Source organism: Sinocyclocheilus anshuiensis, unplaced genomic scaffold (genome assembly GCF_001515605.1).
Source record: "Sinocyclocheilus anshuiensis isolate Anshui unplaced genomic scaffold, SAMN03320099.WGS_v1.1 scaffold631, whole genome shotgun sequence".
Taxonomy (NCBI): Eukaryota; Metazoa; Chordata; class Actinopteri; order Cypriniformes; family Cyprinidae; genus Sinocyclocheilus; species Sinocyclocheilus anshuiensis.
Genome location: NW_015548268.1, coordinates 343766 through 356947, shown reverse-complemented (window position 1 = coordinate 356947; position 13182 = coordinate 343766). Strand labels below are relative to the sequence as shown.

General features: G+C 39.8%; 1 protein-coding gene across 1 annotated transcript in view; it reads left to right on the top strand.

The window, feature by feature from the left end:
* LOC107655697 (F-box/LRR-repeat protein 7-like) overlaps nucleotides 1-12957 on the top strand; it is a 37806-nt gene extending 24849 nt beyond the window's left edge. The window contains exons 3-4 of the mRNA XM_016443272.1: nucleotides 6119-6724; nucleotides 10849-12957. Coding sequence (XP_016298758.1) covers nucleotides 6119-6724; nucleotides 10849-11585 — 1343 coding nt within the window. The 3' untranslated portion in view covers nucleotides 11586-12957. The remainder of the gene's footprint in view (nucleotides 1-6118; nucleotides 6725-10848) is intronic.
* Nucleotides 12958-13182: the final 225 nt, after the last annotated feature.

Below are 13182 nucleotides of genomic sequence, written 5' to 3'. Positions count from 1 at the left end.
CGGTTCATTTAGCATCAGCGCTCCACGGACATCCCGAATAAGCTTGGGGTCAATACATTGCCTAAACAAAGGACACATCCATAAACACTGGATACTAGCCAAAGTCTGCTCCATTGTTTATAGAGTGCTTGAATAAACACATGGGCTTGTGGGACTGATGGTCATCATCATGGTTTTTGTACAGGAATCTCAAGTATGAAAGCCAGTGCTCTGCAGTGAGCTGAGTCAGTCTTTGAGTGGTTGGTTGGGATATTTGATGGGCAGTTTGGTAATGACCCATTACACCAACAGTGCGAACCAGGGACTCGTTCCAGCTGTGTGCACCAAATCCATAGATACTGACTGTATTGCATGCTATGCATCCCTAGGGAACCGCGATATGAATGGACCACCCAGAACCGCCGGTTCGGTTGCAGAGCAAAGCAGGGGATCTAGCAGCGAATTCCCTCGGTGCCGTTCTCAAATCCTTCATCTTTCACTGTGTTTTTCTCTTTAAGCCTGAAGCTGATTGAATCTGTGAGCCGCTGCCGGTTGTGGCCGCTCTGAAAGCCTGTACTGAAGGTCACAGGAGAAGTAATTCACAGCCCCTTCTGTAAAATCTGTTTACTCGGTCTGTCAACTTGTCCTGCAGTGGATTTTTAGTGCTGTTAGACAGCCAGCAGTTGCACAATCAAAACAGGCCATGGTTTAATATATTGATTAATGCAAACAGCTCGGCCTGAGTGTATTTATAGAGCAAAAGTGGGAGCCGTTCCACAAATACCACAGTTGTCACAGACGCAGTACTGGAATAATAATCAGAAGAAATGAATGCATCAGTATCATTGTGCCAGCTGTTTTAGTCTCCATTTATTCGGTCTTTCCAAAAGAAACATTTTAATATGAGCTAATAGTTGAGATGCTGGAATAGATTATGATAGTCATCATGTTAAAACAGACACTATATTAGGTCTTTCATGGTTGAGTGTGTGCTGCATTCTCAGTATTGCCACAGGAGGCGCTGTAGTCAGAATTAGTCTATACTGTCTTCTTCTATGGTCAGCAGGAATCAATGATCTCTGATGTAATTGATGAAGGGAAAATGTATTGTAATTAATGTCATTGTTATTCACTCAAATATTGTATGACTTGGAATACACAAATACAGATTTTTTTTTTTTTAGTTACTTGAAAAATAACATCTACTTTAACAATAAATATTGAAAATACACAGAATAATATACTGAATAATACATAAGGAATTGCCGCTTTTCATATATTGAAAAAAATTTTGACAATACATATACTCATGTGTATGTTTATTATATATATATATATATATATATATATTTATATTCAATAATACAGTTCATAATATGCAGACGTACATGTGTTAAAATATGGTACTGTGTGTGTATAAATATATTTGAACAAAGTTTGTATATTCACATTTATGTGGGAAAATGTATGTGCAATTTGAAAATTCAATACTTGCGCGAAAATCTGATTATGTTTTGGGTGATATTTATGCAGAAATATAGAACTTTCTAAAGGGTTCACAAACTTTCAATCAGCACTGTATATATATATATATATATATAGCTACTGCCACACAAAATCATGTCGAGGAGATGACAGACGAAAGTGAGATATTTATTCAGACTCAAAAAAAGTTTGCTCGCCAGAGTCTAAAAAGATAAGATGTTGGACACCCAGTCTGCAGGATGTGCAGTACTAGTAAGTTTTTTTTGCACACTTTTGTAAATTTATGGTTACAAACTCTATCTAAACCTCCCTACACTCAAAATTTCAGTGTGAGTTACTGGCCAAAACAAGAGAAAACACGAATTAAACAAAGTTAAATATGAATTTGACACTTTTGAAGTTATTATTTACTTAGATATCACGATAATATTGTTTACGTGAAAGATAATTGTGTAGTGAAAATCTGATATGGAGTCAGCCCTAATTGTGGCCATGTATTTAGACAGGAAATGATGTGATGAGTCAAATGAAATGAGCATCCAAAGTTCTTGCTATTGATGTGGAATTTAGTGGTGAAATAGATTGGAAATAGAAATAGACAGCATGCATGCATCTAGGTTTCTGGCCTATGTGTCCTCGTTTGACTGGCAGAGAAGAACACTTTAAACTTGATGAGGCATATTGGATTGATTCTGTGATTTGAACCCAGTTTGTTTTTATTTGTCTTGGATCAGTCTCGTAGTGGTGTGGAACGTGGCTCCGCCTGAGGGTCTGGAGGGGTTTCGCGTAGCTGTCTTCTGTCATGCCGAAGACATTTAGCTCCCTCGAGAGTGAGAGTCTGTGTATGTCATCATGACCTGGCCGTGAGTCAAACTGATCTCAGGTCAAGTCTAGAACACAAATCTCCTTGACTTACTACACACACACACACACACACACACACACACACACACGCACACAGAAACGCACACACACATGTAAAAAATGCACAAAAGCACAAATGCACAAATCTACGCAGCAGAGGGCTTTGTGTGTCATTCATTCTCACATGAGGAAGAAGGGAAGGAGTTTGTCTGTCCCTGTATATGCAGTAAATCACTGTGGGATGACAGGCATGTGGATGACCACTGTCTCACTGTCTGGAGCAAAAGCATACACAGAGAATTAGAGTCGTAAAGTAATTCATCTGAAGACCAGCCAGTACATTAAACTCCACTTTTATTATAACCAATGGCATCTGATTGGCATTTTATTCATTAAAATGGTTAAAAATACATTAAGAAATGTAATTCTGTCATGACAACTCTCAAAGGGATTGGCATGGTAATGTACATGACAATGTTAATGTATCTGGTCTTGGCGGAATAGATCTGCTACACTGCTGCTGCGGCAGTACTGAGACTTGCTACTGCCAATACATCCACAACATGCTGCTTTGAGCATGTAAGAAATACTGCTGCTGCAAATATAACATACATGAACTAACCCCCATATAGCGTACATGAATCACCTCGTAGCAGATCTATACAGGTGGAGCTGGGGAAGGTGGAGGGTTTCTGAAGTGCGCTGCCAACTGCTACAGCAAACAAAAGCCAAGTATTTGAATATTGAGCAGCGAGCTCATTGGCTACCGATACAGGAGAGAACGAATCAGCTGCCATGTGACAATGATGTCACCAGGTCAGATTGAGCTAGACCTATCGGACCGCGCCATCTAGAGTTTCATGCCAGAACTCTGTATTTCATATATACATTTGAGTTTATTACATCTTTTGTGTGATGGTGTTTAATTCATTTTAGCACTGAAGACTGTTAATGTAGCGTTTATAAATGCAATCTTGCATGCAAAAAGGGGCTTGCAGAGGAAAATTCTGTTTAAACTAATCCATCATGTCAGGATCTGAGCCACCGAAGTTCCTTCCTAAAGAAAACTTCCTGTACAGAAAGCATCATTACACATAAACCCTCACTTCCTCAGAAGAACCATCCTGAAGCTTAGCAGAGCTATTAATCGAGAGTTTAGGGATGGGAATCCATGAATCCAAAAGACAGACTTTGGGAATGTTTTGCTCCCATTCTCTCATCCTTTGTGCTCATTTTTGTGGAGGAGGCTTGACAAGGAGGTGAAATAGAGAGGAAGGGAAGACAAGAGCTTATTATAAACGCTTTCCCCCCCTAATATTTCTCTTCATTATCTTTCAGTTTATGACTGGCTTATGAACCAGTTTCCTAAACGCAAACCCACACAGTAAAACTGTTCAGCCCCACACTGACCTAAGGAGAAAAGATTGCTATTAATTGTAAGTCAGTGGCGAGATATCAGTTGCATAACAGCGTTTCACTGTTACTTTATGATTTATAATTTATGTAACAAATTATATTGCTGTTTATTTATGCATAATATGTGCTCACTTTGAAACTATGTGGAATGAATAAAGCGTAATATTCAGTAAACAATGAATTTAAAACAAAGTAGTATGCATTATGGTATAGTCACATTAGCGAAATTTCTGTAAAATGTATAAATGTATAAAGCACAGAAGAATGTTGGTAACCAAACAGTTGACGGTAGCCATTGACTTCCATAGTATCAGTGGAAGTCAGTGGCTACCCTCAGCTGTTTAACATTCTGCAAATGTGTTAATTCTTTTGTGTTCAACAGAAGAAAGAAACAATGTTTGGGTAAACTGTCCCTTTAAATGTGATGCAGCAAACATTTTGAAGAGTAGTATATTGTTGTCACATGACCTCATTATATTTATCATGTTGTCATCTCAGTATGTGTAAACTTAAATTAGTCAGTGGCGTCTAGTTACCACTGTTATGTTATTTTGCATAATGAATGTGTAATGTTTAATTTAGTATAAAAATATCCTCAAATCTTGTCAATCCAAGTCAAAAAAATGTTAAGAATTGTGGTTGATGTCACTTTGGAAATGGAAGGTCAAGTCGAATGCAGTGCATTGTGGGATATATTAAATCTTTTATACAAAACAATTACAGCACATTCAATCTAAACGTGTTCCTTAGGAATCAAACCCAGGACTTTGGTGTTGGTAGTGCCTTGTTTTATAGGTCAGCATTTTGAGCTAAACCTTTTTTAACCAGTTAAGAGCCAGTTTATGTCATATAGAAAATAAAAATACAGGCAAGGGGTCCCAGTCGCAATCCATGGTTACGGTGAGATCTAGCAGAGAACTCTCAAGCTATCTACCGTACCACCCAGTCTTTCTCTTGATCTTTTCCAAATCAGTGAAACATCTGCAAAGAATGAAAGCTTCACCATTAATGCAGACTCAACCGTGGCAAGCACTTCAAGTGCGCACAGTGCATTTGAGATAAACTTGACACTTTTATCAGCGTCCGATAACGAGATATCAGAAACAGTTTTGAGAACAAAGAGCCCAAGAGTGTCGCTTGAGTTAATACCATTTGTGCTAAACGCGTTTCTCAAACCAGTTGATGGCTTCCATATTTGGGATCCTTTGTGCTTCTAGACATTGAATGCGTTATCAGATTCTCTCCTAACAAGAATCAGGTTCTCTCTTACCTTTATACAGTAAATTACATTATTTTTCTAATTTACTTTCTCAAATCTGAGATGCATTTGCTTTCCATTTAATCCCATTGATGTCTAGTTGAAATAATTCACCTTTCGCCGGGAGTTTGATTGACAGGCCATCTGACCAATCATAACACATAATCTGCCATTTAGTCTGATAAACAAACCAGACAGAGTTGGTAGATTAATTTTGTGGATTTAAACTTGAAAAATGGTGTGTATTAACGTCTTTCCACGTTGAAATGTGTTCATTCAAGTTTATTTTGTGCTATAACTAGTGGTAAAGAGGACGAGATGATCGGTTCACGTGCCATGTGAACTGAGGCGCTAAAGCGATCTGTCACGATACATTAAAGAGCCACAAAATGGTATTTATTGTTTGAATTTCTTTAAAAAATGACAAAATTTGAGGTAACACTTTATTTCGATAGTCCACTTTAGACATTCTATTAACAGTAAGTAACTTTGCAACTACATGTCAACTAGCAGTTAGTAGAGTATTAGTAGACTGTCTGCTTAATATCTTCTAACACTTTCTTTGTCAACTTATTCTACTAACCCTAAACCTACCCTAACAGTCTACTCTGAGAGTTAGTAGACATGTAGTTGCAAATTAATGAGAATTAGTTGACATGTAGTTGACATGTAGTTACAAAGTTACTTATAGTTAGTAGAATGTCTAAAGTGGACTATCGAAATAAAGTGTAACCAAATTTGAAAGCTGAGACTTTGTTTCATATCAAAAGTAACCTGCTGCTCTTGTCTGTCAGCATGTTGTCAGTGTACTTTGCTCCACAATGTATTTTTAACTGCTTGAGAACATGATGTGTGGCTTATCACATGTAACCACAGTAACGTAGAGGGGCATGTCTTCCAATTTGCGTACTTGCACACTATTCTATGCCTTTTTGTAGTATAAATAGTGCGAGTGAATTTTCATTCACACTGAAAATTCCATAAAGAAAAGTGCACTTAAATAACCAATAAAAAGAAGTGTTGAATTTTGGACACTTTGTACACTCAGCTGTCACAGCTTTAATTACATAGCGGAGGGGGAGGGGCTAGTATTTATGATGTTTCTTGTTCTTTCAGATTCGGACTTGAGCATGAGGACGCTTAGCACTCCCACTCCCGCCCTCATTCTGAAGTCAAATCCTTCCTGTGTCTCCCCTCAAACAGTCCCAAACGGCCATGAAACGTCTTCCACATCTTTTAACATCACTGGGGAAACAGTTGCCCTGGTTCACCCGCCTCCAGGCACTCGCTCACGGCCTTCCAAAGTTCCTCCCACCACCCTCATTGATATCCTGCCCGATCCTGTTTTACTACACGTCCTGTCTTACCTGTCCACCCCTCAGCTGTGCCGCTGCGCTCGAGTGTGTCACCGCTGGTATAACCTGGCCTGGGACCCGCGGCTCTGGAATACCATTCGTCTGACTGGAGAGCTGCTGAACGCTGACCGAGCCCTCAAAGTGCTCACCCATCGGTTATGTCAGGACACTCCCAACGTCTGTCTGACCCTGGAGACGGTTGTGGCCAGTGGCTGCCGCAGGCTGTCGGATCGTGGGCTACGTGTGGTCGCTCAGTGCTGTCCAGAACTGCGGCGTTTGGAGGTTGCAGGCTGCTATAATGTGTCCAACGAAGTAGTGTTTGATGTGATATCCCAATGTCCCAATCTGGAACATCTAGACGTATCAGGTAATATTGGCAGACTTTGCAGTTGGTTTGCCATATGCCTTTGGGTGAATCTCATAAAACCTATCAAGAACATGTGATAGAAGAAAATATTGCACTCCAATTGAAAAGAGACAATTAGAAGAAAATAAAGAAAATAAAGCCTACTTTAGGACCATTTTTTTAAACCATATTTTATGACAATTAAAGTATTTTAATTATCTTTATGTTATTGATATATTACATCATTATTCTTTATATATATATATATATATATATATATATATGTATTGTATATGCATTGTTAAATAATTATGGTTTTGAAAAGGGGTTATGGGAACTTTGGCTTTTCAGCAGGGAATTTACATTATGATAATGAGAATTCAGGTGAAAATTGAAATGAAAAAACAACAACAATTCCTTAAAGGGCTCATGAACTGAGAAATCAAATTTCCCTTGATCTTCTGACATTGTACTATAAAAACATCCTGTAATTTTCAGAGCTCAAAACTTTCTCGTTAGTCTACAAACAGCTTATATTGAAGCCAATCTGCCAAAACGACAGGTTGTGGAATGTGTTATTTTAGATCAACGCCTGCTTCTACATCACTGCCTGTTTAGCCCCGCCCACCGATTCTACATCATTCTGTTTAGCTCCGCCCACATATTCTACATCACTGTCTGTTTAGCCCCGCCCACCGATTCCACATCACTGCCTGTTTAGCCCCGCCCACCGATTCTACATCATTCTCTGTTTAGCTCCGCCCACATATTCTACATCACTGTCTGTTTAGCCCCGCCCACCGATTCCACATCACTGCCTGTTTAGCCCCGCCCACCGATTCTACATCACTCTCAGTTTAGCTCCGCCCACATATTCTACATCACTGTCTGGTTAGCCCCGCCCACTGATTCATGCATGTAGTGTAAATAACGAGAGAGGCAAACGCTGGTCTATGCTGAAACCAAACGATAAAGATGCTCAGAAGACAACAAGATGTGTTCAGTGCCAAGTTGTGAAAAAAAGCTGTGTCTTTCTATGGCGCTCTTTCTGATCTCAACATTAGGAAAGAGTGGATGAACTTATTTTTAATGAAGATCCAGACCTTGTCAGTGAGAACTTGGTCTTTTGTTCAATTCATTTTACTGTGGATTCATTTACAAACAAGATTTGTAAAGCAGGATTTTCAGAAAGACTGAAACTAAAAGACGATGCTGTGCGACTATACTGGATCTGACAGTAATGTCGCACCACACAAGTGTGAGTAACTCTTTTTATTACGTGATCACTATTGCTTTGTCTATTACAGATCATTTGATATGTACTGAGTATTTATGCGTTTTTTATCCTAAATCACAGCAGCGTCCATCTATGAAGGCGGTAAGCTGTCAAACATACACAACTGTTAGCCAATCACAGCAGTGGTGTTTACTTCTGAGTCTACAATCCGTCCCGAGCTTTTTGACGTAAAAATCTTCATAATGTTATAAGTGGACCTCAGAGAACAGTACAAAATAATAAAAAAGGCAGTTCATGACAACTTTAATGCAATTTTATATTTTTTATTGTCTTTAGGTGTTGGGGTGAATCTCATGAAACCCGCCAAGAACATGTGATAAAAGAAAATATTTCACTCCAATTGAAAAGAGAAATTTAGAAATTATATTTTATATAAGAAAATGAAGCCTATTTTAGTTTCAATTTTGGGTTATGGGAATTTACATTATGGTAATGAGAATTCAGGTAAAAACTGAAATGAAAAATGTCACAGTGCAAGCAAACAAACAAACAAAAAATCCATGGAACTTAATGCAAATTATATTTGTTTTCGTCTTTTGATTTTGGGGTGAAATATGACCTCTGAAGATTTCTTTATGAGATTCATCCAATTGCAATAAATATTTATTTATTTTTTAGGTGAGATATTATTTACCACCATACCATGCATTGTTGTAGAGATTTTTAAGATTTTCAAACTTCTATTTTGAATTGTGCCACAGGTGGACTGCAAATGTATGTATTGGCATGGCACATCCATTACCTGGAAAACGAGTAAAACATGTTACGTCTTGATAATTTTCAAGAGCTCTTGTGATGAATTAGCTGCCATTAAGCATCAGAATACCATGTTTGGTTGTGGATTTATTCAGGGAGTAATTCAAAGTGGTGAAGTTTTTCTGGGAAGGCTGGGAAAAACATTATGAGCTCTAGGAATTGCCGCCAGTCTTTCAGTCTTTTTCTGGGGGAAGGTGAGGTCTGCTCGATTTTGAAAGATGGACTGCTAACCTCAACCAAAGAGTAAGAGTCTGTCTGCTGAGTTCATTGTACGAGTCACACACTGTACCGTTATTCATCATGCAGAGGGCACAGCATGCGTTCTGCTTTCCACAAGTAATACGCCCTTTATTGCAAAAGTATCCTAAATCTCTGGTGGTTATGTTTACTTTTAAAAGCAGGTAGTATAACTGTAATAGGAGCGAAAACAGATACTGCCTGGATGAGGTTTCTGGATTTCATTTCTTTATTATTTTTCTCAGTTTTGTTCTATTTTATTTGGCCTATAGTCACTCTATTTAATTCATTCACCTCGATTTGAAAACCTGATGTATCGTCATTTTATTTGACTGTTTTCCTGTTTCCCATGTGACATTTCCTTTTTCTCAGCGGTCTATGCAGTTCTAGTGCAGGCTTTTGATTTATTGCTTGAAAAAGGATCAAAACAACAGGAACTGATGTTCATACGTATGTTTAAAGACATCTTAAAAAACAAGAAATGGTCTGATGGTTTTATATAAGACAGGAATTTATAAGAGTAAATAATGTGTCCCTGTCTTGAAAGGTCAGAATGGGTATGTGGACAGAACATAGCTTAAACTGTACAGTGGACAGAATACAGCTTATAACTATTGCTATAAGTATTCATTTAGCATAATAACTGGCTTCAAGCCTAGAAACACCTTAGCATCCACCCAACATCTTAGCAGCCACCCAGAAATCTGTACTTGAGGTCTATAATCTTTAAAGTCAACATGAAATGGAAATTCTATTTTCTAAATGCATCTTATTGATCTTATTTTGAACGATTCATCCACGCATTTAAAGACAAACAAAAAAATGTTTTGAGCTTATATTTTTCAATTAAAATATAACTTCCAGTGAAATGACAGACTTTTCTCTGGTGATGAATGTCAGACTACAATCATTTTGTTTGCCTAAACTCCACCCCTTTCTTACAATCGCCTACAAAATTGCATTGAGATCTCCAATCAACAACTGATGGACAGAACCATGTCCCTACCCTACATTTTAAATTTTTCGATATTCTGTTTCACTCGAATGTACAGTATGTCATAATATGGAAGAAAATATCTGTCGCGTCTTTCGTTACATTAGTACTTTATTTAAACCTATTTTAATTGTCAAGCAAGGCTTTGTCAAGTCAATCCACTTGTTAAAAGAACACTCCACTATTTAATAATATCATTGACGCCATAAACGTAATATCATTGCGCCTGCTGCACCCATAGTACGATTATTACGCCGGAATGAGAGTATAGTTTCTAGCCATATCGATAGTACGATTATTACGCCGGAATGAGAGTATAGTTCCTAGCCATATCGGCCTAGAAAATCGCAACTTTTCATTTTCCGTCGGTCTTAATACACGATGTAACTACAGAAGAGTCAAGTTTTAAATAGGAACAATATAGAAACATCTTTTGTCATTTTTGAGCGAGATGCTAACGGTCTAATCAGATTCAATGATCTATGCTAAGCTACAGCTAAATGTGCTACCGCCAGACCCGGGGATCGGCTGAATGGATTAGAAAATGGTAAAACTCAACTGTTTAAGTCTAGGGGAGTTGGAAAATGAGCCTATTTTAAAAAATAGTGGTGTGTTCCTTTAAGTCGTGACATAGCGAATACTGTTTCAGGGTCCAAGACTCTAGTCCATTCCAGTTGAGAATACTTTATACCTTTGTTTATACCTTTGCACCCTTTGTTGTTTGCTTTTTGGATCTTTTTGAACCCGGTAACGGTGATGCGTGGGGTCAGACTTAACCAGATATTCACAGTTTGTCCTTATGAACTGTACTTTTCTTGTCATAAACTATAATAATGATAATATCCCCACCCTTTCCCTAAGGCTGCCTTAAAGTGACCTGTATCAGCCTGACGGAGGAGGCGTCTCAACAGCTCACACCTCTACATGGACAGCAGATCGGCCTGCGATACCTGGACATGACAGACTGTGTATCACTGGAGGACAAAGGCTTGAGGACCATTGCCTTTCATTGTCCACGTCTCACACACCTCTACCTGCGGCGCTGCAGCCACCTAACAGACGAGGCCCTGCGACAGCTAGCACTGCACTGCACCGCTTTACGTGAGCTTAGCCTTAGCGACTGCCCTCTGATTGGAGACTTTGGCTTACGTGAGGTCGCTCGCCTGGAGGGCCGCCTACGCTATCTGAGTGTGGCACACTGTATGCGTATAACAGACGTTGGACTGCGTTATGTAGCGTGCTACTGTCCGCGGCTCCGCTACCTGAATGCACGGGGATGTGAGGGGTTGACGGACCAGGGTTTGAGCCACTTAGCTCGCAATTGCCCCCGATTGCGGTCTATAGATGTTGGCCGCTGCCCGCTGGTGTCAGACACCGGGTTGGAGGTGTTAGCACGCTGTTGTGAAGGGCTACGAAGGCTGAGTCTGAGAGGCTGCGAGAGTTTGACAGGGAGAGGGCTCATGGCGCTAGCAGCAGGATGTCCCGAGTTGCAGTTACTAAATGTACAGGAGTGTGAGGTGCCACCTGAGGCACTTCGATTGGTCCGACAGCACTGCAGACGCTGTGTAATTGAACACACCATACCTGCTTTGTACTGAGGGGACAGGTTGGGGACGCCAGAGGTGTCGACCTCTGAAAAACAGATGTTTATACTTTTTTGCATTCCTATGACTGCCTGATGAGATGCAACAAGGTGGATGTGTCTCAAAACCTAGTGCAGGGGTGCTCAATTCAGCTCCTGGAAGGCCACTCATGCAGAGTTTAGCTCCAATACACCTGACCAAACATTTAGAGTAATCCTGACTGAAATTGGTTGGTTCAGTTGTGTTTAATTTGGGCTTGGAGCTAAACTCTGCAAGACAGTTGCCTTCCAGGAGCAGGACTAGACGTTCTTTACCTAGTTAATCAATTCACGGTCTACTTCAGTGTTTCCCAAACCTGTTCCTGGAGGCACACCAACAATATACATTTAGGATGTCTCCCTTATCTGTTTCATACATGTCAAGTCTAGGAGTCTCTACTAACAAGCTGATGAGTTGAATCAGATGTGTTTATTATGAAGAGTTTGAAAATGTGTACTGTGTCTCCTGCTCAGCTCAAGGGTGTCAAACCCTGCTCCTGCAGGATCACTGTTGTGCAGAGTTTAGCTCCAACACACCTGCCCAGAAGTTTCTAGTAATCCTAAAGACCTTGATTCGTTTGTTCGGATGTTTAATTCGGATTGGGGCTAAACTCTGCAGGACCCTCCAGTTGGAGGATAGGTCACCCTGATCCAGTGAATCAATTCACTGTCTACTGCAGTGTTTCCCAACCCTGTTTCTGGAGGCACACCAACAGTAAGCATTTTGGATGTCTCCTTTATCTGATCCATCCATTTCAGGTATAGGAGTCTCTATTAATGAGCTGATGAGTTGAATCGGGTGTGTTTGGTTAGGAAGAGTTCAAAAATGTGTACTGTGTCTCCATTGAACTTGTTTGGGAAACAATGGTCTCCTGCTTACTGAAACTCTGGGGCAACTCAGGGGTATCAAACCATACTCCTGGAGGATCACTGTTCTGCAGAGTTTAGCTCCAACACACCTGCTAGGAATTGATACTAAAGACCTCGATAAGCTTGTTCAGATGTGTTTAATTCAGGTTGGAGCTAAAGTCTGCTGGAAGGTGGCCCTCCAGGAGCAGGACTGGAAACCCCTGACCTAGTGAGTTGACTTGCTGTCTACTGCAGTGTTTCCCAACCTTGTTCCTGGAGGCACACCAACAGTACACATTTTGGATGTCTCCTTTAACTGACCCATCCATTTCAGGTCTAGGAGTCTCTACTAATGAGCTGATAAGCTGAATCAGATCTGTTTGATTAGGAAGAGTTATACTATGTCTCCACGAACAGGCTTGGGAAACACTGGTCTCCTGCCTACTGAAACTCTGGGGCAACTTAAGGCCCAGGGGGCGTATTACAGAAAGTTTCCTATCTTAGGTCTTTACTTAAGACGTGATATGTTAAGTTAAGATTTTTCAGAAATTCGTATTACAAAAGCAAATCTTAACTTGATTTGGGATTCTTATCCTATCTTACAAAATCGTATCCTATCTCTAGTTTGGAAATCTTAAATTGCATTATCAAGCTCGACAATCCACTCTCAGGTCTGTTACTAAGCAACCAACACTGCACAAGCTGCTGATGAGGTAAACAAAATA